We start from the raw sequence: 24851 nt of genomic DNA on the forward strand, positions 1-24851 counted from the left end.
AGGAGATGCATCGAGGGGGGACTCCATACCGGATGGAAGAAAGGAAGGTAAGAAAAAGTGTTAAGGGCTTGCTGTGTAGAAATGATGAAAGCTATTCAACTTGGATAAATATAACATTCCTCAAAAAATCCAGCGGAGGCCGCATTCCGAGTGGAGATGGGAATATGGCAGAAGGTGCTAGAACGTTTTAGGAGTGGCCCTGAAAAGAGCTTGGGATGGCATCTACACCCGGTGCAAACATCTGCGGGGCTGGGTAACCTCGCCGTGCTCAGCGAGAACACTCTGCGGGTAAAGGGCTCCCCACACCGGGGTGTTCAAGGAAACAGAAGCCTGGCTGGCTGTGGGTCTTGGGGGTGGGGAGAGCCCCAGCCAAGAAGATGGCTGGAAAACACCCACACTCAAGAGACTGGACACAGAGGGGCCCTCAGAGGGAGTGGGCACAGCCCATGTGCGATTTCCTCAGAAAGGGAAAGACCAAGGCAGTCAATAATCTCAGTTTCTTTCTCTTTTGTTGGCTAGACATGATAGATCATTTCATAAGGTTGAGTGTATGAAAATGGCCCTGCCAACTTGGAGTCTCTTCACATAGAACAAAAGCATGACCAGGGTCTCTCCCCTGGGGGCCTTTTCCTTTCTGGGCCTTGCCTCTTCACTTTGATGCCCTGTTCCTTGCCATGATGCTGTGATTGCTTCTCTGTCATCCTCCCAGGTCCTTTCTTACCTGTACACGCTGCTATGTCAGGTGTCCCTACAGCAGTCTGATCGGCGGGACACTGCAGATGCTGTGAACCCCCCATGTGCCCTGTCTTCTACGGCCCCACAGGCTGCCCTCCCCTCCTGCCCAGTGGGTTCCCCTTCCTTGTGACTGGCTGCATGTCCAGGAGGCAGGAGGGTCCTCCAGTTGTTCCTCAAGAAGAGGCTTAGATAATGGTCATCTGGAAGCCCCAGGAAGTGAGGTCTGGGCCCTTCAAATGTGAGGATGTGAGGGTGACCCCTCTGTGAGGCCCAGAGGAACCCAAGGGCAGCTGAGGGCCTGAAGAGTGCAATTCTCAAGGGACTCACTGGCTATGGAAAGGGGCACCTTGTGTCACCTTGATCAGCCTCCGTGGCCTGCAAGAGCTGAAGCTCTTTCTGCCTCTGCTCACAGTCAGGTACCTGGAGGAATGAGGGTGTATCCTGGTGATAGAGCATTCGCCTAGCATGGGTGAGATCTGAGGTCTCTCGCACACCCAAAAAGAAAAGGAAACAAAACAGACAAAAACAGAAAGAAGAAAAGAAACAGGCATTACCTTTGCAGAAAGACAACAGTGAAATAGGTCCTTTTGACAAAAGACTGCAGTGATGTTCCGTTATAATTTAGCCTTTTGGAAAGGAAAAATAAATAGGAAGAATGGTTTCAGTGTAAAATTCAAGCAGGAGACTTCATCAGCAAACAGTTCTTGTTGAAAAGCAAGTCTCTGTCCAGCGTGCTGAGCTCTGTTAAAATGCTTCAGGCACGGTCCTGGGGCAGTGCATTTCCCAGCAATCTGGAAGCCTTGGTCCCGGGGAGCCCTGAGCGTCAGTTCACGCATATTTTTAATTTCGAGTACGTGCAATACAGAGACTGTCTGGGCACCCACCTGACATGTTGCATCTTGATTTCAGCTTTGACATTCAAGTGTTTTTGTCTTCTGTAAGACTGTGTGATGTTAGAGGCAGAATGGATTGAAAGGAATCCCAGAGAGAATTGAAAGCATAATGTGGTGCTAGATGTTGAGCAAATTCTCTTTTCCTGAGCCTTTTGGTAAAGCCATCGCTTTCTCTGAGAGCGTTGGAGAGCAAGACAAATGCATCTGCTGGGAAACAGAAGGCCCCGGGTGAGCTTGGTGCATCAGTGTCCTGTGTGCTTGGAGTCCTGCTGGCGGGGACAGGAAGTCATTACTTCCTCCCTTCAGTAAATCTCCTTCCCGTTCTAGGCTGGGCACTGAACAAAGCATTGAAACACCGATGAAGCGGCCTCACTCCCTGGGGAGAAAGCAGGGGGCCCACTGGGCTTTCAAGGAGTCTCTGGCCTTCTTAGTTTTCTGCAAGGCACTGCTGCAGGTCTGGCCTCATGCCTGTGTGGCTAAGGTGGGCAGCCACTGCTAACGCCGTTGCCCTTGCCTGGCAAATAAACAACTCCATCACGTTTCTTTACTCCATCTAACTAATGTTAGAGGAATTTTCTTCCATGATTTTCAAAGTGCATATGGAGAAAGCCACCCTGGGGAGCTTCCTGGCTGGCAGAGATGTATCGGCGTGCAGAGACTCTGAGGCTGAGCGTGGTCCCAAGCTTGCTGTCTCAGACCACACTCTGTGTCGGAGCTCCGCTCTGGAAGTTCCATCCACCCCGTGACAGCTGGAAGGTGCCAGCCTGCCCGTGCAAAGGCTTTCAGCCAGAGACCAGCCCTCCTGGAGCTGTGCTGCTGGGTGCATTTGGTGGGGGACCCCCAGCCGCTGGGACTGCTGAGCCTTGAAATGCAAAAAGCCCAACCGAGGCATGCTGTGGACAGAAGCTCCGTGCTGGATTTTGAAGATTAGGAATTTTAAAAAGAATGTGAAGTATTCCACTAACATTTTATGTTGATTATGTGGCAAAATAATATTTTGGATATGTTTTATTAAATAAAAAGTGATTAAATGTAACCTCGCCTGTCGCCTTCTTACTCTTAAAAGTGAGGCACATTGAAAGTTTAACATGTGGAGGTGGTGTGCCGTGCGTTGCCGCGGCGAGGTGGGCCTTGCCTTCGGCGTGGGTGACTTCACGCCGGCAAATCCCTTCCACTTCGGAGGCTTGCTGCACAGTGGTTTCTGTAAGGGCATAGTCTGCGCTCTGCTCTGCCGAGCTAGCTGTGGCACAGCCAGGACAGGGAGAGAACCGGTGCGGGTGGCTGTGGTCCCAAGGAATCCTAGTTACAACAGGAGATCAGGGGCCTGGGAGCAGAGTTTGGTGGCTCCCGGCCTATATAAAGGGGGCCAGTTACCTAGGCGAATTCTCCTTGTATTGGAAAAGCACATTTTACATTCATAGACCCCAGCTGTGTGTATCTCTGATACACACGATCCATTCATGAATATTTCGTCACTGCATTTACCTAGGTCTTCTCTGGTTTCATTCATTACTATTTCGTTACTTACAGAATGCAGAACCTGTGCAGGATTTAAGTTGATGCTTAAGTATTTTATTTGGAGTGATTATAACTGGTACTTTCATGTGTTCAGTGGTAGTATGTGAAAAAGATTGAAGTCTGAATGCTGATCCTACATTGTGATCCTTATTGAAATCACTATTTGCTGATTAGTTTCAGGGAATTTTTGTTTGCTTTTACTTTTTTTTATATAAATTTCTTTGCCCTGATGCAGTCTTTCTTCTGAAATATACTTTATGGCCACACCTGCCCTTTTGATAAATGTCTTATCATTTTCAGTCATCTTATACTATTATAGTCAAAGAGAGTTTCTTGTCGATAGAACACAATTGGCCATAGAGGTTTTCTGTTTGTTTTTCAATGCTCTCTGTAATCTTGTTTTTAATTGGCATATTTAGACCTTTCATATTTGATGTAATTATTGATTTGTTAAGGTTTATATGTACTATTTTGTAACTATTCTCTCATTTAGTTTTTCTATTTCTTTTTCCTGGTTTTCTGTGGCTTCCTAGAATTTCACTATGGTGTATCTTCAGTGTCTACCAATGCATCTCTTGGTATAGACATATCAGTGGTTGCTCTAGGTTCCACATTATGCACGCATACCTTAGCATAGGGAACGGGGATTTCACCAGTTCTAGGGGAGTGTGGAGACCTTTTTCCCTCTAGGTCCCTTAGTGCTCACTCATTTACACTGTAATTGTCCTAAGTTTTCCTATCTATCCCTTGAGAATAGCATCAGGCAAGTGAGAATGTTTTTATTTTATTTCAGTTGACACATTGAAATTGCACGTATGATTGGGGCAGGCTATGTTGTCTCAGTACATGTGGACATTGTGTAATGACCACATTAGGGTAACCGGCCCATTCATCACCTTAAACATTGATCATTTCTTTGTAGCTAAGCTTTCAAAAGTCGTCTTTTCTAGCTGATTTGAACCAACTTGTGCTCTATGTATCAAGCATAATTTTAAAACAAGTGGAGAAAGACCTTTTATTGTATTTAACTGTATTTTGAGTTGTTCTTTTCTTCTTCCTTCCTCGTGCCCCAAGATTCCTCCTTGTATCATTTCCTCTGTAGTTGAAGACCTTTCAGTATTTTTAGAGTAAGTTGGCCACCCTTTTGGTTTTTCTTTATGAGAGAATGACTTGATTTCTTTTCACTCCTGAAGCTTATTTTTGATGGATGTAAAAATCAGGGTTGATAGCTCTGATCATTCAGCAATTGGAGAATGTGCTACTTCCTGCTGGCCTCCATGGTTTCTGAGGAGAAAGTTGTTATTTTATCTACAGGCAAGTTGTCAAACTTTTTCTCCTTCCTTTCAAGGCATTTATTTTTCTTTGTTGTTTAGGAGTTTGATTATATTTTGCCTTGGCATAGATTTCTGGGGGTCACTCCTAGGGTTTGTTCAGCTTCTTATTATGTTTTCAGGTTTATGACTTTTCCTAGCTTTCTGCCATCATCGTTGGAGCCATTTCCCATCTCTTTCCTCTTTTTCATCCCATTTGGCTGTAGTGACACACATGTTGGATCTTTTGTACACGTCCCAGGTCCCTGAAGGTTTGTTCTTCCCACCCCCAAATCTATTCTTTCTCTGTTGTTCAGATGGATATTTTTTATTTATTGTTCTACCTTGAAGATAGCTGATTCTCTCCCTTGTGCTCTCCACATACCCCTTGGGGAAGATGGGACTTCTGGCTTCTCATTTGGTCTTTGCCCAGGCTGGGGTACAACATAGCTTTTACATTTTTTTCTTGTGATAATTATCTGGAGCTATGCAGTTATTATCCAAAATATTTCTGTCTATCAGTGCTACTCCTCCCTTGGGGCTTCACCTGAGAAAGCAGGCTTTTATTAGAGCCTGTTTTCTTTTGGGGCCTGCTATCCACGGAGTCTCCCATGTCTCAGCTTACCAGTGGAACATGTGATGGGAACGGGAATTTGGGGAAGGTGTCAGTGCTGTAGACAACCATTAAATATTCGAAAATAAATTAAGTGGGTCTCAAATAAATTGTACCCAGTGGGATATATCTAGTAGAAGTGTCCATCATCACAATCTAAGCTATAACTAAATTTTTATTTCTAAAAATAAGGTAGTGGAGTTTATGACTGTATGAAGATCTTTACCGTAGTGCAATGTAATAAACATCCCACAATTCTCACCAGACACCAGAGCTCATAACCCATCTCTTTGTCTTGCAGGTTGGGGTTCCCAATGATGATTGTGTCCTGCGCGGTTGGGATGTGTTATCTCCTTGTCGCTCATGTTGTGATGGGATGGAATTAGTAAACAGTCACCGTGTGACGATGAAGGGCAACTTACGCCATCATCGACATCAGTCAGAAAACTACCCCAGACCACTCTGTGGAGAAGTAAGGTACTCACCCCAGGATGCTACAGTTGGAGCCAAACTGGTACTTGAAAATCATGGAGTCCTTTGTAGCTCTTCTCCTTAAGACATAAGTATGGGAAATACAAGGTAATTTACCCAAAATTCCCTTACTGGAAACCACATATATTTTAAAAAAACATTCTTTGCTATTCTATGTAGGAAAAGACAAAAATTCACTCAAAATAGCTTGCTCTTTGTCACTTCTCTTGAGGCTAAAGATAGTTTTTCTTCATGTAATTACTTTTCATGTTAAAATAATTAGCATTCAAACCATATATCCCTGAATATAGACTTTCTGAAAATGTATGCCACTTGTAAGGAAACATTTTGTACATCTAAAAAAAAATAAAGTGTTACTCTACAAAAGTTTTGGAATTTATTAATTTCTTGAGTTTTAATTGGTTTACATTATGTAAAACTGCATTTTATCCATTTATATTTCTCTCTGGAGTTTTTATGTTATTATTTAAAACTCTGGGAGTTTGACTTGTAGAAGATCAGAGGTGTCTTTTAAACAATACTTTACATATTTATCAGCCTAGGGTACTAATTTTCCATTTTGAAGGTGAGGCATCCTACTTCCGTCATTTTACAGAAGTGCAGCCGTATACTCAGCTCTGTTCTCCCTGTTGGACCCTGGTGCTTCAGTCAGTGTTTATGAGCTCTGACTCTTTTGTGGGGCATTCCCCATGAGACACAGATAATGAGAACAAAGGGCCGGAGCCTGAGCTTCCTTGGATGTCTTGTCTGCACTGTTCCATCCGTGCCATAGATAAGCCTCAGAGAAAGAACCTTCAGTGTCCAGCTGTCTCTGTGCAACACCTTGAGATGAAAATGTACTCTGCTCAGAGACGATCACTGTATAAAACATCTAATGCTCGCAGCACTTCCAGTTATTCACTCGAGACTGTCATGTGCTATTATTTAGATCTAGAGTGTCCCTCAAGACCTCATGTGTTCAGCGGTGGGGCTCTTGGAAGATGACTTGGTGATGGGGGCACACCTCAGCTGACTTGCTGACAGGAGGTGAGGTCTTATCAGAAGAGGTGGGTCAGTTGGAGGGGGCCTGGAAAGTTCTGTCTTCCTCGCTGGCTCCTCCCTTTGCTCTCTGGTTCCCAGCTGCCATGCAGCTTTCCTCCAGAGCGCACCCTTCTGCCCTGCCCTTCCTGCCTGGAGTCAGAGACTATGACCATAAACCAAAATAAACCTCTCCTTTATGTTGTGGGTGTCAGGCATTGTGTTTTAGAGCTGACAGAAATTGACTGAAAGTTTGGTAGTACAGAAGTAGGGCTATTGTTTGGACTACATACATGACCATGTGGTTTAGAAGCCTTTGGAGCTGGTTTGCAGGAGAAATCAGGGAAAGTTTGGAGATACTGGCTAGAGAAGTCCTAGAACCCTGTAAGCTGAGCTTGACGGGAGATTCTGGTAAGAACACAAAAGACCAGAATACTATTAGAGTTTCAGACAGAAAGGCCAGGCTCAGCAGGTTTTGATTCGGAATAAGAACTCCATTTGCCTTCATTTGCTAATGTCCTGAGACTTTGCGGGAGAGTGAGACTAAAGACAGGGGTTAATTAATCTGATGAAGGAAATTTCAAGGCACCCCAATATTGAGGCTATGACATGGGTACTTCTAGCCATATCCACTATGGGAAGCAGGACAAAAAGTAGAACTCAGTAATACAAAAATTTTTGCTCGTGGCCAGAAAGGAAGCATCTGTAAAATTGGGGTTTGTATAGTTTTAGCTCAGGGCAGCATGGTTCTAGAAAATATTAACATGAAAAAGAAGTCAGGTACTTTGCATCAGAACAGTAGGAATGATACCTAGGGGGTTTCTCAAATCCTCAAGACCTCATCTATTAACCACTCAAGGGTACAAGGCTATAAAGCTTTCATTTGAGAATAGAGCTACAGGGCACCCAGTGTAAGAAAGGCCACCTGAGGGATTTGTTCCCTGGGATTCTGTTTCTAGTTCTCAGTCATCCAGGCACATGGAGGCTTCTGCAGCCATGATTCAAGATGGCCAGGCTACTGCTTGAACTGGCAGCAGACCTTGGTATCATCCACATGGTGCTGGTTTTACAAGCATGCAGAATGCAAGAGTTATTGGGTCATGGAGGATTCCATCAAGATTTTGAAAGAAGCCCTGAGAATCGAGGCAACATGCCCTGGCAAGGGCAGTGCATGAAGCAGTGAGAGTGAAACCAAAAGTACCGTGGATACCCAGGGACTTAGAGGAGCTAGAAATGTGGAACATACAAGGAAAGTGCCAGACAGTGAGTGAAGATACCCCAGGAAAGAGGCCAGGAGGGCTATGGACAACAAGACCATAGGGCAGGCCATGCAAGCCTTTGGGAGTTTGCATAATGCCACCATCACTTGCCCCAGTGTCGGACATGAAACTACAGGATTTAATATTTGCCCTGCTGGGTTTCTACCTCACTCTGGTCTATTCCTTTCTGTCCCCCTATGTCTCCCTTTTGGAATGGGAATGTTTACCCTGGGCCGTTGTATGTGGCAGCGTTTAATGTTCTTTTGATTTTTACCGGGGATCACAGTTAAGAGTTTGTCCTAGAGGAGACTTTGGGTGAGGGTTTAGTTGATGTGTCCTTGTCACACCAAGGTATCCACTGTGGCATGAGCACAGCGATCCCATGGGACTGCAGGCCAAAGGGGAGCTGGGTAGTGATTGGAAGAAGCAGCTGGAGAAATGAATAAAGGATGGCAAGGGTGTTGTTGCATTCAAGATACATGAGCTCTGCGTCAAAGATGAAAGCTGGGTGAGAAAGGGGAAGGGCTTTATTTAGGCTCCTGCAGTGAGAACAGCACCCCAGCTCTGAAGACCCACATCACAGGAGGGCAGTTTTGCCTAAGACTTTTATAGGAAGAGGTAAAAAGTTGTGGAGGGATGATTTACAGAGGTATTGTTCTGCCAAGAGAAAGTCTTGGTCATCTGAACAGGGAATGGTTTTTATTCTCAGTGGTGAGCTGCTTTCACTGGTACAAAGAGTTCTAATCTTAGTTAATCAATCACTAGGATCAGTGTTCATTTGAGTTAATCAATTGTCAGTGCAGCAACAAGGACATTGGAGGGTGTGTCTGACCTCGTCTGCTGCAGTTGTGTAAATACGGAGCCCCTGCCATTCTGTTCCGATAGACCAACAGTCATACGAAACCCAATCAGCCACTGGGAGTAGTTGAATATGAAATGTGAATCTTTGCTGACATCTTAAGAGAAAAACAGCAGCAGCAAAAGCCAGTGCAAAACCAAGGGCAAAAGTAAATCCTTTTCCGCCATCTTTTCCCCATCACCAGCTCTTCTTTTGTTGGCTCTGAGCCTCCCCGCACTGAGCTTCTCAGCTTCCTCCTCCGCCGCCCTCCCCTTGCCTTCCTGTGTTGTCTTCTACACATTCTCCAGTGGCTATAGCTGGGTCTTTAAGGCAGCCCAAGGACACCCCACCTTGTTGTAGGTTTAGGTGGTAGAACCTTTAAGAGGTGAGGCCTAGTGGTAGGAAGCGAGGTTATCGGGGACTCTGGGACTCCAGACCCTCCCCTTCTCCCCACTCTTTTGTCTCCTGGCTGCCATAGCCTGGGAATCTCCTTCTGCCACAGCCTTCCACAGTGGCGTGCTGCTTCCTCAGGAGCCCAAGGGCAATGGGCTAGGTGGCCGTGGACTCTGAGAACGTGAGTCAAAATAACCTTCCCTCCTTCGCAGTCCCAGGTGCTTGTCCCAGTAATGGAAAACTGACACCCAAGTCTTCATCTTCAGTGTAGAATTCCAGTCCTGCCTTTGGCAGTTGGCCTCTTTTTGTGCAGATTCCGCAATGACAGATTTCAACCAAGGATTGCAAATATTAAGGAAAAGCATCATACCTATACTGAGCACCTGTGGCTTTCCCCTTGCCATTATTGCATAGATAATATAGAATAACTACTTACATAACACCTGCATGGCCCAGGCATTTTGCAATCCAGAGATCAGTTAAAGCCCATGGAGGATATGTGGGGTTCCGTGCAGATATTACGCTGTGCTGTATAAGGGTACTCATGGGTTTGGGGTCTCTGTTGGGGGTCCTGGAAACAAGCTCTCAAAGACAGTAAAACACCACAAAATTCTGTTGCTCTTTTTCACATCTTATTTAAATGGTGTTCTAATTTTATTAAAAGAGAACCTTCTCCTTCTCTGGTTTCACTCGGATCTAAAATTCCCACGGGGAGAAAGTAGGGAGAGAGCTAAAATATCCAGATTTTAATCTTATTTTGTTTACTTATTTATTTTTGTATCTGGTCAGCAGCATTTCTTCACCACCGAGGGACACGAAGCAGGCACCAATGCTCTGCGTGGCCGTCTGTGCCAGCTGCGGGGGACTGGCCTTTGCTGACCTCCAATCTCATTCCCATTCTCTTTTATGGATCTTGCAGTGGGTGGAAAATCAATGAGAACTTTCATGGGGAGAAATGGATTTCAGGGACGCACTTGCTAAAAGATCAGAAGCGGAGGGACGGCTGGACGCAAGGCCGAGCAGTGGGTTCTGGCTGGGTCGCAAGGCCACTGGTGTTTGGGGGGATGGGCATGCTGGTGTACGGAAGACTTGGCTGAGAGCAAAAGAGCCGTCTCCCTCCTGGGAATGAGTAATGTAGCACTTGCTGAGTGCCACCAGGGCATAGTTTGTACCTGACAACAAGGGCTCTGGTGAGACCCACTGTAGGATAGACTCGTGGCCCAGTAGGCATTTAGTGGCTGCCCTCACCAGGGGCCATTCCATGCTTTCCAACACAACCTGGAAGATCACGTGTGACCTGAACAGACTCGTGTTTGTGTGTCCCAGACACATTGCCATTGCCAGGAAGCTAAACCTCCAATGAAGGTTTTCAAGAGCTGCTCTGCCTGGAGCCCAGGAAACGGGGAACAGAACCCTTGGAGGAGCAGGTCAGTTTGATGAGTTATAGCTGGCATTCACTTAGCGGCTGAAATGGAAATAGAGCCCGACTCTGCCCCTTTCTTGGGAGTGTGGTACAGCATCACCATCACTTTCACGGTCTCGGCTCCCATCCTCACTGCGGCCCTGGCCTTGTCCAACTCTTGCAACCAGGGCAGCTGGAGCATGTGTGCCATCGTACCGATCTCCCCTGCTGGTGTGAGCAGGTGTTCTGGCTGCACCCTCGGCAGGCAGAGTAGTCTGCTGCCTTAGAGCAGTCTTGGGATGCCAATGCCACTGTGTGCTGGGATTCCCGGCTCCTTCTCTGCCATGTGAGTGCTGAGAGGGGAGCGGTGCCAGGCAGCAGAAGACACTGGGCCAGCAGAGGTGACCATGGGAGACTTTCAGAAGGCCTCTCCCTCCACGGTGTTTACGCTGGGAAAGAATTGAGTGAACTTCCTACTGAACTGTCTGATCTGGTTTACAGCCTTGTGAGGTCTGCACAGGGAAGCAGGAGACAGCCTCTGCCCTTCAGGGGCTTTCATCGTTTTCTCCACCTCCGCTACTCCTGGAGGCCACAGCCACACGAGCATCAAACTACATACTCCAGGCAGGCTCCTGAGAGGGCCTTGTGAAAGCAGAGACCTTCCTAAAACCACGTGTGGACTAACGCATCACTGCAGAGTCTACCACATATAGGGAGAATTTTAGATGCCAGAAGGTGTTCTCACTGACAAAGCCAGACTATAAACTAGTTAGAGTCGAGCTGATCTCCCTGCTTCGCTCCTCTCAGACCATTCTCAGTTTTGCCCAGGTTTCTTCTGCAGACAGTGCACAGAAAGCTTTAAAGGTAACCGGGCTCAGTTTGGTATCACACATCGCATCTAATTCTCCTTGGCCGCCACCACCTCATCCCGCTCATTTCCTCCTCTCCGGGTGCATCTGGGGCTGGGACATCGGGGTTAGGCCTGGTCCCCTCCTGCACAGCCCCAGCCTGCACATGCACAGTGTAGCCCTGGTCCAACTTTTGCACAAGTGTTATTCTGGCCTCTCCCTCAGTGTGTTCCTTGTCATACAGCTCCATCACTGCTTGGCAATCTCGGCCCATCATACTCTGCCACAGGTGACAGTGACCTTTCGCCAGCAATCCTCTGCCTGAGAGGCCGGCATCTTTCTTTTCCCGTCTCTCTCTGGACTGACAATGCCGAGCTCTCACCAGAACTCTACTTTCTCCAGCTCAGCAGAGATGTTCTCTTCCTTGTGGATGCCGAGTGTGAGTGAGTGAAATGATACAACATCTGCCTTCAGGTGAAGACTTATTTTCAACAGCTCAGCCCAGCTTCAAGGAGTTTCTTAAAATCACCATCCAGCAAAAGAAAAAGCCCACAGGAAAATGTCCAAGTCACCGTCTACATGTTGGGTCCCTTGGGAAAAGTGACTGGTTAAGATGCTGCTGTTGCTGCCCTGAGGTGTTCTGCACCGTGATTAATATTTGTCATGTAAAAGTAGCTAACAGTATGTTACTCAGAACAATTAAGTGACCCATTTGAATACAAGTCGTCTGAAACAATTCATAGTGATGCTGTTTCACTGTTCCTGAGTTCTGTGCTCCTGGAAGCACTGGCGGTTAAGGTTTGTGCTCCAGCAAATGGCCTGTTGCAAAGAACCAGCCTTCCTCATGGCCCCAAGAGACGTGGATAAGACCTGAGCCCTCACCCTTGTTTATTGCAACACTGACCCTCAAAGATGATTGACTGACTTTGTCCCCACTCACCAAACCAAAAAAAGGATCCAGTAACTCAATTGGACCAAACCATAGTGTTGGGGACCATGAATTATAAATTGACATAGTATCTGTCAGGCTCTCCTTAACCTGCTTGCCCTGTGGGCTGGTTTTGAACTCAGGACCTTGTGCTTGACAGGCAGGTGCTGTGCCACTGGGCTATATCCCCAGCCAGTGGGCTGGTTTTGGAATGCAGAAATCCCACTTTCTCTTGGCCAATGAGATTAGCGCCCAAGTGTAGGGATGGATCTTAGCTTGTTTCCTTCTTGATATTAAGCTTGCCCATTCAACCACTACTTCTATACCGTTCCAAGAAAAGCACCATAACCCTGACCACGGCTCCCCCACCCCCTGGCACGGGCTAAATGAAATGGTGACTAAATGAAATGGTGACTGAGCCTTTGTCCCCAGAGGACATGGAATATCACAGGAATCTGCTGCACACCTCTATTTTGTCTCTTGCTCCTTTTATTCTTTCCTGCCGTACACCATAACCCAGTCAGGAGACCCGGAGACTCACTGCAGGTGTCCCCATGATGGGCGTCATGAAAGAGTAGCTAATACCATAGTGAGGATTCTCTAGATACAGAACTGCACTCCTTTGTGCCAGTTTGGGGACATCTTTTGCTCAGCTGTGGGGGCACGGCAGCTGTGTATCCTTTTCTCCAACAGCCTGTAGAGGACCAAGTAGGCTTTATCCCAGCAATGTGAGTATGGTTCAACACACACAAATTATTAAATGTAATACATCACAGAAGCAAAGACGGAAATCACATGATCATCTCAATAGACACAGAAAAGGTCTTTAGCACAGTCCAACATCTGTTCATGTGCTATCACAGCTGTCTTGATGTCCCGAATTGATTCAAAACATTTACCTTTCATTGTTATTTTCATTTTGGGCAAGGGCCAGAAGTTGTGGGGGAGATACAGTGTTTACCTACCAAGGAGGCTCCAATGGAGGTGTGAGAGGTCAGATGCTTATACATCACTCTCGTTATGGATAAGCACAATGATCAACCGGCAGTCAATTCATCCACACCTGTCAAGAACACTTTAAGTTTGGAAATAATTCTCAGGCACTGTGCACGCCTTACATAAGCAGGAGGAACAACATGCCTCAGTGCTGGAACTGAATAAATCATGAAATTGTTCTGTTTTAGTCTTTTTCTTAAAGGATGGTGCAGGCTTGCAATTTTCTTTAAGGAATTCCCTTTAAGAAATAGGTAAGAATGTATTTCTATGATTGACTAACTGTCATCTGTATAGAGCTAGCACTTAACCCTGAAAAGAGCAATGAATTTCAAATTTACAGGAAAAGGTACTCAGAAATGGTGGGGACCTAATTTTCTCCCTTCTCTGACACTGATTCAACCTCAGACATGCTATTCTGGGTGTGTGCCCCAGTGTCTAGCCTGTGGAATGACTGAATTGGCCACCATGTTGCCTAACTCTCCTTCTAGATCCTATATTGCAATTACACATTTAATCCAGATGACTTAATGTTTTAAAATGAACATTTATACGGAAAATCATAAATATATGACTTGGTGAATTTTCACAAACATCTTGCTACTCAGAAGTCCAGTTTTTTCTAATGTGCTTTCTTTAGACACAGGGTTTCACTATGGAGTTAAGGCTGGGCTTGTATTCACTTTGTAGCCCAGGCTGGCCTCGAACTTGCAGCGATCCTCCTACTTCAGCCTCCCAAGTTCTGGGATTACAGGAGTGTGCCACTACACCAGGCTCCAATGCGCTTTCTGCAAGTCACTGATTTCCAGCACCAGAGACAGGTGTCACCTGCGTTTGCATTCCTCAGGGGTGGAAGTATGCCATGCGATACTTGTGGGATGCTGATCTTACTTCACCCGACCTGAATTTGTGACATGGATCCGAGAAAACGGAATGTAGCCAAGTTTCCTCATTATGTTCTGCTAGCATATTTCATTGTGTGAATCCGCTCATTGATTTATATACTGTATTGTTGGTGGAAATTTGGCCTATTTCCCATTTTCCCTTCTTGTTAATAATTATGCTAGGAAACATACTACATATTATTGTTAACTGTAGTCATCCTACTATGCAAAAGAACACCAGGATTTATCCCTATTTAATTATAACTTTGTACCCCTGAATCAACCTCTTCACCCTCTTCTCGCCTTCCCAGCCTCAGGAACTATTACTCTATTTTCTATTCCATAAGAATATTTTTCGTTCTGTGTACATTTCAAAATAGATAGAAGAGGTTTTAAAATTTTTCTCATCACAAAGACATGTTAAGTGCTTGAAGTAATGGGTACATGTGCTAACTATCCTGATTTAGTTATCCCACAATGTGCACATGTATTGAAATATCACACGGCACTGCAGAAATCAGAGTTATTATGTGTCAAACATAAGTAAAAATATGAAAGTAAAAAAGGATTATGTTAGGAACGTTTGTATGTATGTTTGATATTGTATTCTTTTAGATGTACATATTTCTGGACTATTCTTAGCAACGACATTTCTGTGCTCTAGGGTGAGCATTAGTAGGTACTTTCCCAAACTGATTATGTTATTTAACACTCCCACTTGCAGAATATTAGTAGATTCCACTTTCTCCTTGTCTTAATGCTATGTGGTATTCTTAGGGTTTTGTCATTAGACATTCTGACATTCTGGTGGGGGTGTAACAGCTCTGCGCTGTGGCTTTAACTTGCTTTTTTCTGGTGACTAATAATGGTGAATGTATCCTCTTTTGTAATGAGTCTGTTCATACCTTTGTCCATTCTCTTACTGTCTTTTCCCTGTTGATTTACAGGAGTTTTCCAAAGTGTGTTGGATCTTAAGACTTACATTTACCTTGTTCCGTCTACGCCTGCCTCTGCCGTGTTATTCTATTAATGCATATGGGAACATAGCGCAAGTTCCCAGTTTTTGTTTTTGTTTTGAGATGGGGATCTCCTTGTGCAGTCCAAGGTGGCCTCGAATTCCTGGTCCTTCTCCGTTATCCTCCCAGAGTACTGGGATTACAGATGTGTGCTACCATATCTGGATTTTATAAATTCCTGGTTTTAATGCAGTCTAGGAATCTTTGTCCTTATGGTTAACACTTGTGTCCTAAGTAAGGAATGTTTCTGTACTCCTCAAACACATGATAATTTCTCATGGTATCTTCTAGAAATTGTATTGATTTACCTTTCATGTTTAACTCTACAATTTATATATATATATATATAAGAAGTCAAAATAACCTTTTTTCATGAGCATTTTGCTGACCTTTTATTGAAGACATTTGTTTTCTGTTTCTAAACTGTTCTGCTCTGTTGGTATATTTTTCTACCCTCAAATCTACATTGTCTATTTTAATCACAGCAATCACTGTTTTAATCCAGATATGCTATAGTGTAAGTCTTCCAACTTTATCCTTCTTTCTTAAGATTGCCTTGACTATTTGCCTTTTTCTCATTTTCATAAGTGAACATCGAATGATTTAGATACTGCTTATTAATGTCTACAGAAACATCTCTTGTGAGCTTGACTGACATTTTATTGAATCTACAAATAAATTTAGAAAGAATGAAACTCATGAACATTATACATTATTTCCTTTATTTAAACTTCATTTCGCCAAACAAGAATTTTTAGGGTTGTTTTGTGGAGGGGTCTCAACATCTTTCATGAGATGAATTCCTAATACTTTGATGTTCTCTGAAGCTATTTTAAAAATTACCCTTAAATTTTTCCTCTTCTAATTAATTACTGATGGTATCAACAGAAATATTGGGGTTTTTTGTCTGTTGACTTCTAGTAATTTTGTTAGATTTAGTTATTAATTCTGATACTATATCTGAATAAACGTACTTTGCACATAAGTATGCCGTTCACAAATAATTGCAGTTTAAATTGTTTTCTTTCCAGTCTTATTCTTTTATTCTGTTTCTGCCTGGTTGCACTGGGCGGGAGTGGGCTTCTCTACATCATTCCCAAATTCAGGGAGAAAGCTTTCGATATTGCATGGTTAAATATCACGTTTGCTGTGAACTCTCGTATCTATAGCAGGTGTGGACTCACTCCTTGCTTTCTCTGGGGACATTTGAGGCCATTATTTCTCTATCCCAACCAGACTTCTCAGTAAGTACACTGATGGGGAGATAAGCAGGGTGTCTAGGGACTGTTATGTAATAACTTCTTATGTAAGAATGCTTTCAGCAGGATGGATCTGCTTTTTATTTTTCTAACCCTCCCCACTCCTTCAGGTCTCCCATGAGGCACCTTAAAACTCCCGTCTGCTCCTGGAGCTCTTCCACTCTGTTCTGCCTTTAGAATCTTCAAGTGAATTCTGGGAAAGTTCCAGGAAACCCTGGGCCCACGCTGTTCACCTCCTCTTTCTTTTGGGATTCAGGTCACCTGGACTCTTACTGTTATTTTTAACAAACATATTTTGTCCAATTTTACATTGTTCTCCAAGACAGACCTCGACTTAATCTGCCCTTGCAAAAGCAGAAATAAAATCTCCTGACAATGCAAATTTTAGCAAATGGAATGCATAATTTTAATTTAACGTTTTTGAATATAACATGTAAATTTATAACTTTATTAACATATTTTAATTAGTACTATTTTAAGCACTATTTTAAAAATGTGAATGCTTAAGTGAAGTAAAAGATGCACCAAATGTTTTAAAAGGTGATTTAAAATGGAGATATTCAATTTGATGGACGTTCTCATTGTCAGTGAGTTAAAAATTATTAAATAAGTGTTCGGTGAACACCTACCACGTGGCAGGCAACGTTAGGTATTTAGTGAGCATGGAGGAGCCGTGTGAAGGCTCCTGGCCTGTCCCAGGGACAGACGAGGGCAGCCACAGACTAACTCCGTCTGTCCACGGCAGCTCAGCTGATGCTCCTTGTCCCTGCACTCCGAGTCCCTGAGTTCTGCATCCGTAGATACAACTAACCAAGTACGGAACATGGGGGAAGATGTGTCTATACCAACCACATACAGTTTTCATGTCTCTGTTCCCTGAGCAACGCAGTATAACATAGCGTGTGAACTGCATTAGGTATTGGAAGTCACCGAGAGATAATTTAAATATACACAAATACTCCGTTTTATGTAAGAAACTTGAGCATCTGCAGATTTTGGTACTGCAAGCAGACCTGGAGGTAACTCCTGTGGACACCCAGGGATGACTGTGTTGGGAGGGCCTGGTTCCAGGGGGACCCAGTGGGCCAAACTGTTAAACTGTCTGCTTAGGAAGGAAGGATAACTCGCGGCATGGAGACCTAGGCCCGGCTGGCTGAGGGAGAGCAGGCCAGCCAGGGAGGGCCAGCGGGAGCTGAGGCTGGAAGGCCACCCGGGTGAGAGGGGCCAGTGGGCAGACAGGGCTGTGAACGGTGAAACCACCTCTGGTTTTCACTGAAGGAACAATGATGGAGTCTTACCTTTTCAAAGGGAAAAAATATTTTATCAAAAAGAAAATATAAGGCCTCTTTAAAAACCCCAAACTCTGAATTTAACCACATTTCGTGTCTTTCTAAGTCTAGATGAGACAAAAATCTTTAAGGTGTCCTGCTGATATTTTAACCAAATTAGATCTGCTCAAAAGAATGCCGGCCTTAACGACTGGTCTTCGAGGACGGAGAGTGCTATTGGGTTCTGGGGTGACAGGGTGCTGCTGGCGAGAGTGCTTTTCTGCCTGTTTTGCTTTGCGGTACCCAGCTGTAATTATCCTTTGCCCTCATTTCCCGTAGTGAGCAGATGAAGAAGGCAGGGTACGGTCAACCTGAGAATATAAATGGCAATCAAACTGAGTTCTTACTGTGGGGCAAAACCCATCCTACTGGGCAAAAAGCAGTAAGTGACTATTTTTCTCGGACCCTATTTTTGTAAGTTATTACATCCAAAGGTCGTGAAAAAGCTTCTAGTTTACTAAAGCACCCGAGGGAAGAGACGTGCTTGTTACAGAGCGTGCGCCCGCAGGGCCCGCAGCCCACTTGTGCCTAGGGAACAACGCGCTGCTCTGCTGTGCTGTAGGCTGACCTCAGGGTCCGGGGGAGCCGGGGTTGTCTAACTGAGCGGAAAGGACCAGCTCCCTAAGGTGCGCCCTCCTGGTCACCCTCACATTGCCTCCGTTTGCTTCAGTGCAGAGGATTCCACGCCCAGGCTTCCAGCGCTGAAGGTTGGTGTTGGGAGCCACCACCACCCTGCTCCTTCCCTGTGTCCTCCTCTCCGCGTCTCCAGGGCCAGGCGCACTGCGGTCGGCTGCCCTCCAGGTCCCCTTAGACTGGGGCTCTCTTACTTATCGCTGAGTCTTCAGCGTCTGGCACATGATGAGTGAAACCACCCCATCAGTACAGCTTGGGAGGAGGCAGATCCCTGTTCTCAGCCGCTCACACGCACGTTCACGCACAGTGAACTTCATTATTTTTGTCGTTCGGGAGGAAGTTACTTCATTCAGAAATGCAATGTGAGTATCGCATACAACTCACTGGGGTTTACAGTAGGATCACCTCTTATCGGCAAGCCCATTCCTCGTTAGCATGCCCATCTTGTGCATCAAAAGCAGCTGTCAAGACACTGTCCAATACTGAACAATATTTCTGATGATCCGGGATTACTGTCTCAAAGTGAGGAAAAAATTATTAAACCTCTTTATGGTACTGGAGTGGATTCCAGGCTTTGTTTCTTGATGGAATAAATCTATGAGGGAAAATAACACATATTGGGTATCTGATGAGGTCAATGGTGTTAATATACATGTCACAATTGTGTATGCCCTCAGAATTCCATTTAGAGAAGGTTCCTTCTTCCTCTGTCCTGAGCACAAGGTGCTTATCACCTACAGTCTGCCCTGTACACAGGACTGACCGCAGTCAGTTCAGCTGAGAATGCGTAAGGAGACCCCAAGGACATCTGATAGGGCAGAGACAAAGCAGTAATGAAAGAGAGAGTAATGCTTATGTAAGTCCTTTATGCTTCATTAAATCAAAGAGATGTAGTTCAGCCTTTCTGTCTATAAATAGCTTAACATTAACATAACAATATATTCATTTCCTTTTAATTCTTTTTCTCTGTTTACGTGTAGCCCAAAGCCAGAGCCTACATAGGTGATATTCTTACACCTGCTACAAAATAAAATACCATTAACAATTCCTTCCCTAAGAGACATATAATTTTATTTTTGTACCAGAAATTGAACTCAAGACCTCGTGCTTGCTAGGCAGGCGCTGTGCCACTGAACTCCATCTCTTGCCCTAGAGACATATAATTTTAAAGTGATATATCCATCATAGCTAAAATAGCTATTCTGGCTTAATAATATTTTTACACATATAATTTTATGGCAAAGTAAATGTGCTTTATGAGACTATTTAAAAAGGCATTGCATATACAACCATCATCTTTTGAAATTTAAGGTAAAGTGACAGCCAGATGTAAACCACCTGAGAGTGCAATGTGAACACGCCAGGTCTTGAACCGTGTCACGGTTAGCATGATGGCAGTTTTGCTACAGAGGTCAAGTTCATAGGAGCTGGGAATGCCATTCTGCCGCACAAGTGGATTGATGTAGGATGACTTTACTTGCAAATAGCAGAAAATTAAACTTTGATTTTAAAAATTAACTCAGATTAGGGAAATGTGGCGAAATCACGGGCTTTAGAGTTAGTTGATCTACCGTAAAGAGATTCCAAAACTTGCTCTTGTGTCCATGCTGTGTGCCAGTGTTCGGCTGCGCACGCTCAGGCTTGAGGTGCTCTTCTTCTTGTCCCATCACTTTGACACGGGACACGCATGGAACTGTACTTCACTGACTGTGAAAGTCAAAACTGAAGTGGCAGCATGGATTTATAGGTCAAACATTTCACCGGGAAAGAAGAGAAAAGAGGGAAGGAGCTTCAGCTTGAGGAGATTTGCTGCAGGGAACACAGGCTTGAGGGAGATCAGATCGGCCCCTTCACAGAGGAATGGGATTTGCTTTTGTGACGCTCCTGGGGCAGCCAAGGGGCTGGTAGCCTTCCACTGAGTCATGAGTGTGACTCTTTTTGGAGACTTCTTCCTCACGTTTTAGGAGACCAGTGGCTATTGTTGTTCTTGGAGACATGCTGGCTCCCCACTGTTGCTGTTGTAGTGCCTCTAGTCCTTGAGGGTAAGGGAAGGATGCAGTCCATACACTGTTAGCAAGACAGGAAAGGACGTATCTTCACCTTCATCGGGTAACAGGTCACGGCTTGAGTCTGAGAATTCCTCCATCTACTGCCCCAGGAAGGTTTCCCTCTTATTTCAAGTTCAGTTTCCACAGCCTCGTGACATAATAAATATTTGGAGCTTATCTCTAATTCTTGACACACAGCTTCTTAAACCTTTGTAATCTTGGTGTCACAGGGTTGGACAGGTTGTTGGTGCTGGAGAAAAAAAAAAAACAAAGTTGGTACCAGAACTGTTGTGAATAGAATTATTATCATAACTCTAATGGCACCTATTTTTAAAAATGTACTTTGATTGAAATATGGATTATAAAACACTCTAGCACCATACTCTTAGGTTCATAGCTCAGCGAGTTTTTGTATGTACCCTTTATAGTAGGAAACCTAACACCTCCCCACCAAAAAATGTCTAATACTCATACTAGTCACATGATTTCTTAAAAACAGAGTGCCTGGAGAATCCTGCTTGGCAGAGAGACAGAGAGAGAGAGAGAGAGAGAGAGAGAGAGAGATTGAGGAGGGAAGGCCTTCATATTCTAGTTGCTGGTTCTGAGATATTGGGTGCTGTCTTCAAGGAGCTGAATCCTGCAAAAATTTAAATGAGCAAGGAAACAGATCCTCTCTTAGGGGTTCCAGAAAGGAATACAGGTCTCCCAAGGTCATCATGCTAACCTCGGGCCTTAACTACCTGTGTTAACTACCATAATGAATTGCATTACATGTGGGGATGAGGTTGTGCAGGAGGTTGTGAGGTTGTGCAAGCCTGCTATCTAGTAGAATGAGGTGCTGTAACATACACGTGCTACCCAAAGGTTCTGGGGAATTTTATGCCAGTAGAAATAGTTCCAGCTTAGACTGAGAGGAATAAAAAGAGTAAAAATAAAGTGGTAATAATTCATTGCTAGTTACATTAATTAAAAAGCTAATATATATCTTTGGAACCAAGAAGCAGGGTAATACTGTAACAAATTCCTAAAAATGTGCGAGTGGCTATGAAACTGGAAAGCGGACAGACTGGAAGAATTTTTAGATAATAGAAAAAGCCTGATTGCTTGGGGGAAAAATTGAATGTCAGTGACACTGCGAGTGAGAAATCAAAAGAGAGCGTGGGGCGTAGTAGGGAAACCTGTAACCAACCCAGAGAAGAGCTGAACTGCACAGAATGATGGTAGAAGCATGGGAGTAAAAGGCTCCACTGAAGGGGGCTCAGGAGGAAACAAAGCTGGTTTTTACACTTTTAAATGACTGTTCTTCAAAAATTTGAAAAGGAGAAGGACACATGGCAGAGGCAGCAGATAGCCCGCACTGTAGAGAGTGTCAAGGTGTCAGCTCTGCAAGGAGTTGGCACAGCAGCTTCTGCCAGGTGTGCATGCCATAGGTTTAACTAGAAGATTCTTTTGGAGAACTTAGCCCTCTTTCATGAAGTGGTGTGAAAATCCAAGTCTCTCTAAATCAGTGGTGGTGTTCTTTTCCTAGTATTCCTGGGTGAACGCTAAGTTCCCATGTGACTTTCCCTGAGCCTGTTTTCTCACTGTACGTAGGGGCCGAACATCTCTTTCAAAGAGTTGTGCTTTTCTGGGGGGTGTGGGGTATGGGAGGAAGTGGTCTGGTATGAGGTGTCTGTAAAAATTAATCAGGATATTTCCTCTTTTGACTGGTGATTGCACATGTGGGGCATAAAAGAAGTTAAGATTTCAGTGTCTGATCAAGGTTTTCATGAGCTTAGGGCAGCCAGAAGAGGGCAATGGAGTATAGTCGTATGGCCACCATCACTGATATGAAGTCCCCTGGGGTCCTGGTAAGGGCTGAATTATGTCACCCCCCAAAATATATATTGGAGTCCAAGCCCCCAATACTTCAGAGTGTGACTATATTTAGGTAAAGTCTTCATTGAAGCAATCAAATTGAAATTAGGTCACCAGTGTGGACTCTAATCCTTTGTAAACAGAATCACGTGAAAAGTGGACATTTGGACCTAGAATCTGACAGACTAATGGTAATGTAAAGACGCAGGGGAAAGTATCATCCACAAGTTAGGAATGTTTGAGGCCATCGGAAAATAGCAGAGAGCATGGAGCGGATTCTCTCTCTCGGCTCTCAAAGGGAACCAACCCTGCCAACACCTTGGTCTCTGGAAAATTGATTCCTGCTATTTAAGCTGCACTGGCTGGGCATTTTGTTAGGGTGGTGCTGGCAACTTAATACATGTACACTTAAAACATGATCTATGCTGAGGCAGTGAAGAACACTTCCAAACTTAGGGATTTTAGCTGGGATAGCTTCCAGAGCTTGTCTCAGCCACTTGGTTTATGCTGCCTCGTACAGCAGCCCCAGGAAACTAATACAAGGCCATGTGGAGTTGTGGGAGCTAAGCAGACAGTGGGTTTGATCTGAAGAAGGATGATTCTAGCGGGAGGCCCTGCAAGCCGACTGTGGGGCAGAATGGAGCTGTGTGAGGGCAGGGAACTGACTTTACATATAAACATGGTTTTTTTTTTTTTTTTGGTTTTGGTTTTTTTCTGGTACCAGGAATTGAACTCATGACCTTGCACTTGCCAGGCAGGCGCTGTGCTGCTGAGCTAAATCCCCAGCCCCCTAAACATGTGATTCTTATATTCTGCATCTGTGGTGTCCCTTGCAGACCAAGCAGCTCAGTGTGACTCTCAGCAAGTAATGCAGGGAATCTTTTTCCACCTGAAATGCTGCTAAGACCAAACTGTTAAAAGGCAAAGATAAACAAATCTAGTTTTCACAGATCTTACTGGGCTGTAGTTTCATTTCTAGAAGAGTAGCAGTCAGGACCAAAAATGGTTCAGAAGGCCCTGCCTTATCCCTGGGCAGGTACAGCAGAGAAAGGACATGTCCTCAAGAAACCAACAGTGAGGTACAGAGACTGCCCTGATTGGTTACAGAAATTGTCTGTTTTATTCGAACATAGTCTGAATAGCTGGCCACTTTCAACTGGCTGAGACTCAGCTGCTTGTGCATTAACGCTTGTTCAAACATCACCTTACACTGTAACTCACTGTGTGAGGAAGAGTCTTCAAGGCAAACTTAAAATACATGTATGCAGGCAGCATCGGCCATCCTTGAGGGACCAAGGGGTTGTTTATGATGGCAGGGCTCCTGGGTTGGGATTGATGAAAAGAAATATTGTTGTTATTTTGATACTGTTTTTTAAAAATTTTATTCTCTTTAAAATAAAAAAAATTTAAAAAAAGAAATATGAAGCTCACCACGGATGGAGGTGGAGAGAAAAATCAACACGATAAGTTAGAGGTGCCCTGTAAGTCAGCCACGTCACCTGATCCCACATGACACCACCGTTATCTGGTTAATAATGTCTCTCAGTTATTGCAGGCTGATGAAGCTCGCAATCTCTCAAATGAGTGTATGGCAGAGGCTAAATAAAAAGAGGTGAATGGAATGATTTCAGGGCTCCAGGAGGATCAAAGCCCTCCCACAGAATTTGAGATCCTTTCAGGGCTAAGACCATGACCTTCTCCAGGTGGCCGATATATTTATTTTGTTATCAGAAGAAGGGAGAGGAGTACTCAAGACAGGCAGAATTACTCAAGGACTTCTCCAAGTAAAGTATTAAAGTAATCCTTAATAGGATTAAATTAACCCACCCAGGAGTGCAGTGCCTGAGGCTATAGTCTTTATCTAGTTGAGATCAGATCCAGGTGTCCTTGGCTGTGATCTTGTCTTATCCTTTGAGGTTTTTGGGTTTCATCTGCCTTTACAGGTTTTAGTAGGGATTAGTGACTCACAGAGGTTCACTTACTATGAGTCCATTGCCCACTTCCAGACAAGCAGCCTGGGCTTTGGACAGCTTCACAAGTAAACATAAAAGCAAAATGATTCCTTGAAGACCTGCTCAGGGATGCTTCATGGTGGTCTCCATCACACCGTCTTTGCTCTTGCTCCAGTTTTGCTCTCGCCATTGGCTTTCCTCCCACGGCACCAAGACAGGTGCCTCTGTCTGTAGTGAGGATATCTGTGAAAATGTGGCTATGGAAGTGTTCATTACAATTTCTAAGAGGAGAAGGGAGGCCAGGGACATACAGCTGTGTTCATAATATGCACATATTTGGGCATGCATGCGTGCATTTGTTAGCCACTCCCTGAATAAATATTGAGTACATTCCTACCATGTGTGTGGCATTATTACAGGCAAGGGGGATGCGGTGGAACAATGTAAGACTCAGTCCCCACTGTTCGAAAGTCAAAGGCAGAGGTAGACAGACAATTAGAAAAACAGATGTAGACATACTATTTTGATGCTGATAAGGGCTAAGGAAAAACATAATATAGGTTAAAGGGATAAAAAAAGTGATGGGGGTAGGGATAAAAAACGACAGGGATAGGACTAGGGTCGTTAGGATTCTG

General features: G+C 44.4%; 1 protein-coding gene across 1 annotated transcript in view; it reads left to right on the forward strand.

The window, feature by feature from the left end:
• The window catches only part of Oca2 (oculocutaneous albinism II), a gene marked incomplete in the record, with an annotated part of 273796 nt that extends 268242 nt beyond the window's left edge, over positions 1–5554 (forward strand). The window contains 1 exon segment of the mRNA XM_013507666.1: positions 5371–5554. Coding sequence (XP_013363120.1) covers positions 5371–5455 — 85 coding nt within the window.
• Positions 5555–24851: the final 19297 nt, after the last annotated feature.

Source organism: Chinchilla lanigera, unplaced genomic scaffold (genome assembly GCF_000276665.1).
Source record: "Chinchilla lanigera isolate Chin_1 unplaced genomic scaffold, ChiLan1.0 scaffold00132, whole genome shotgun sequence".
Classification (NCBI taxonomy): domain Eukaryota; kingdom Metazoa; phylum Chordata; class Mammalia; order Rodentia; family Chinchillidae; genus Chinchilla; species Chinchilla lanigera.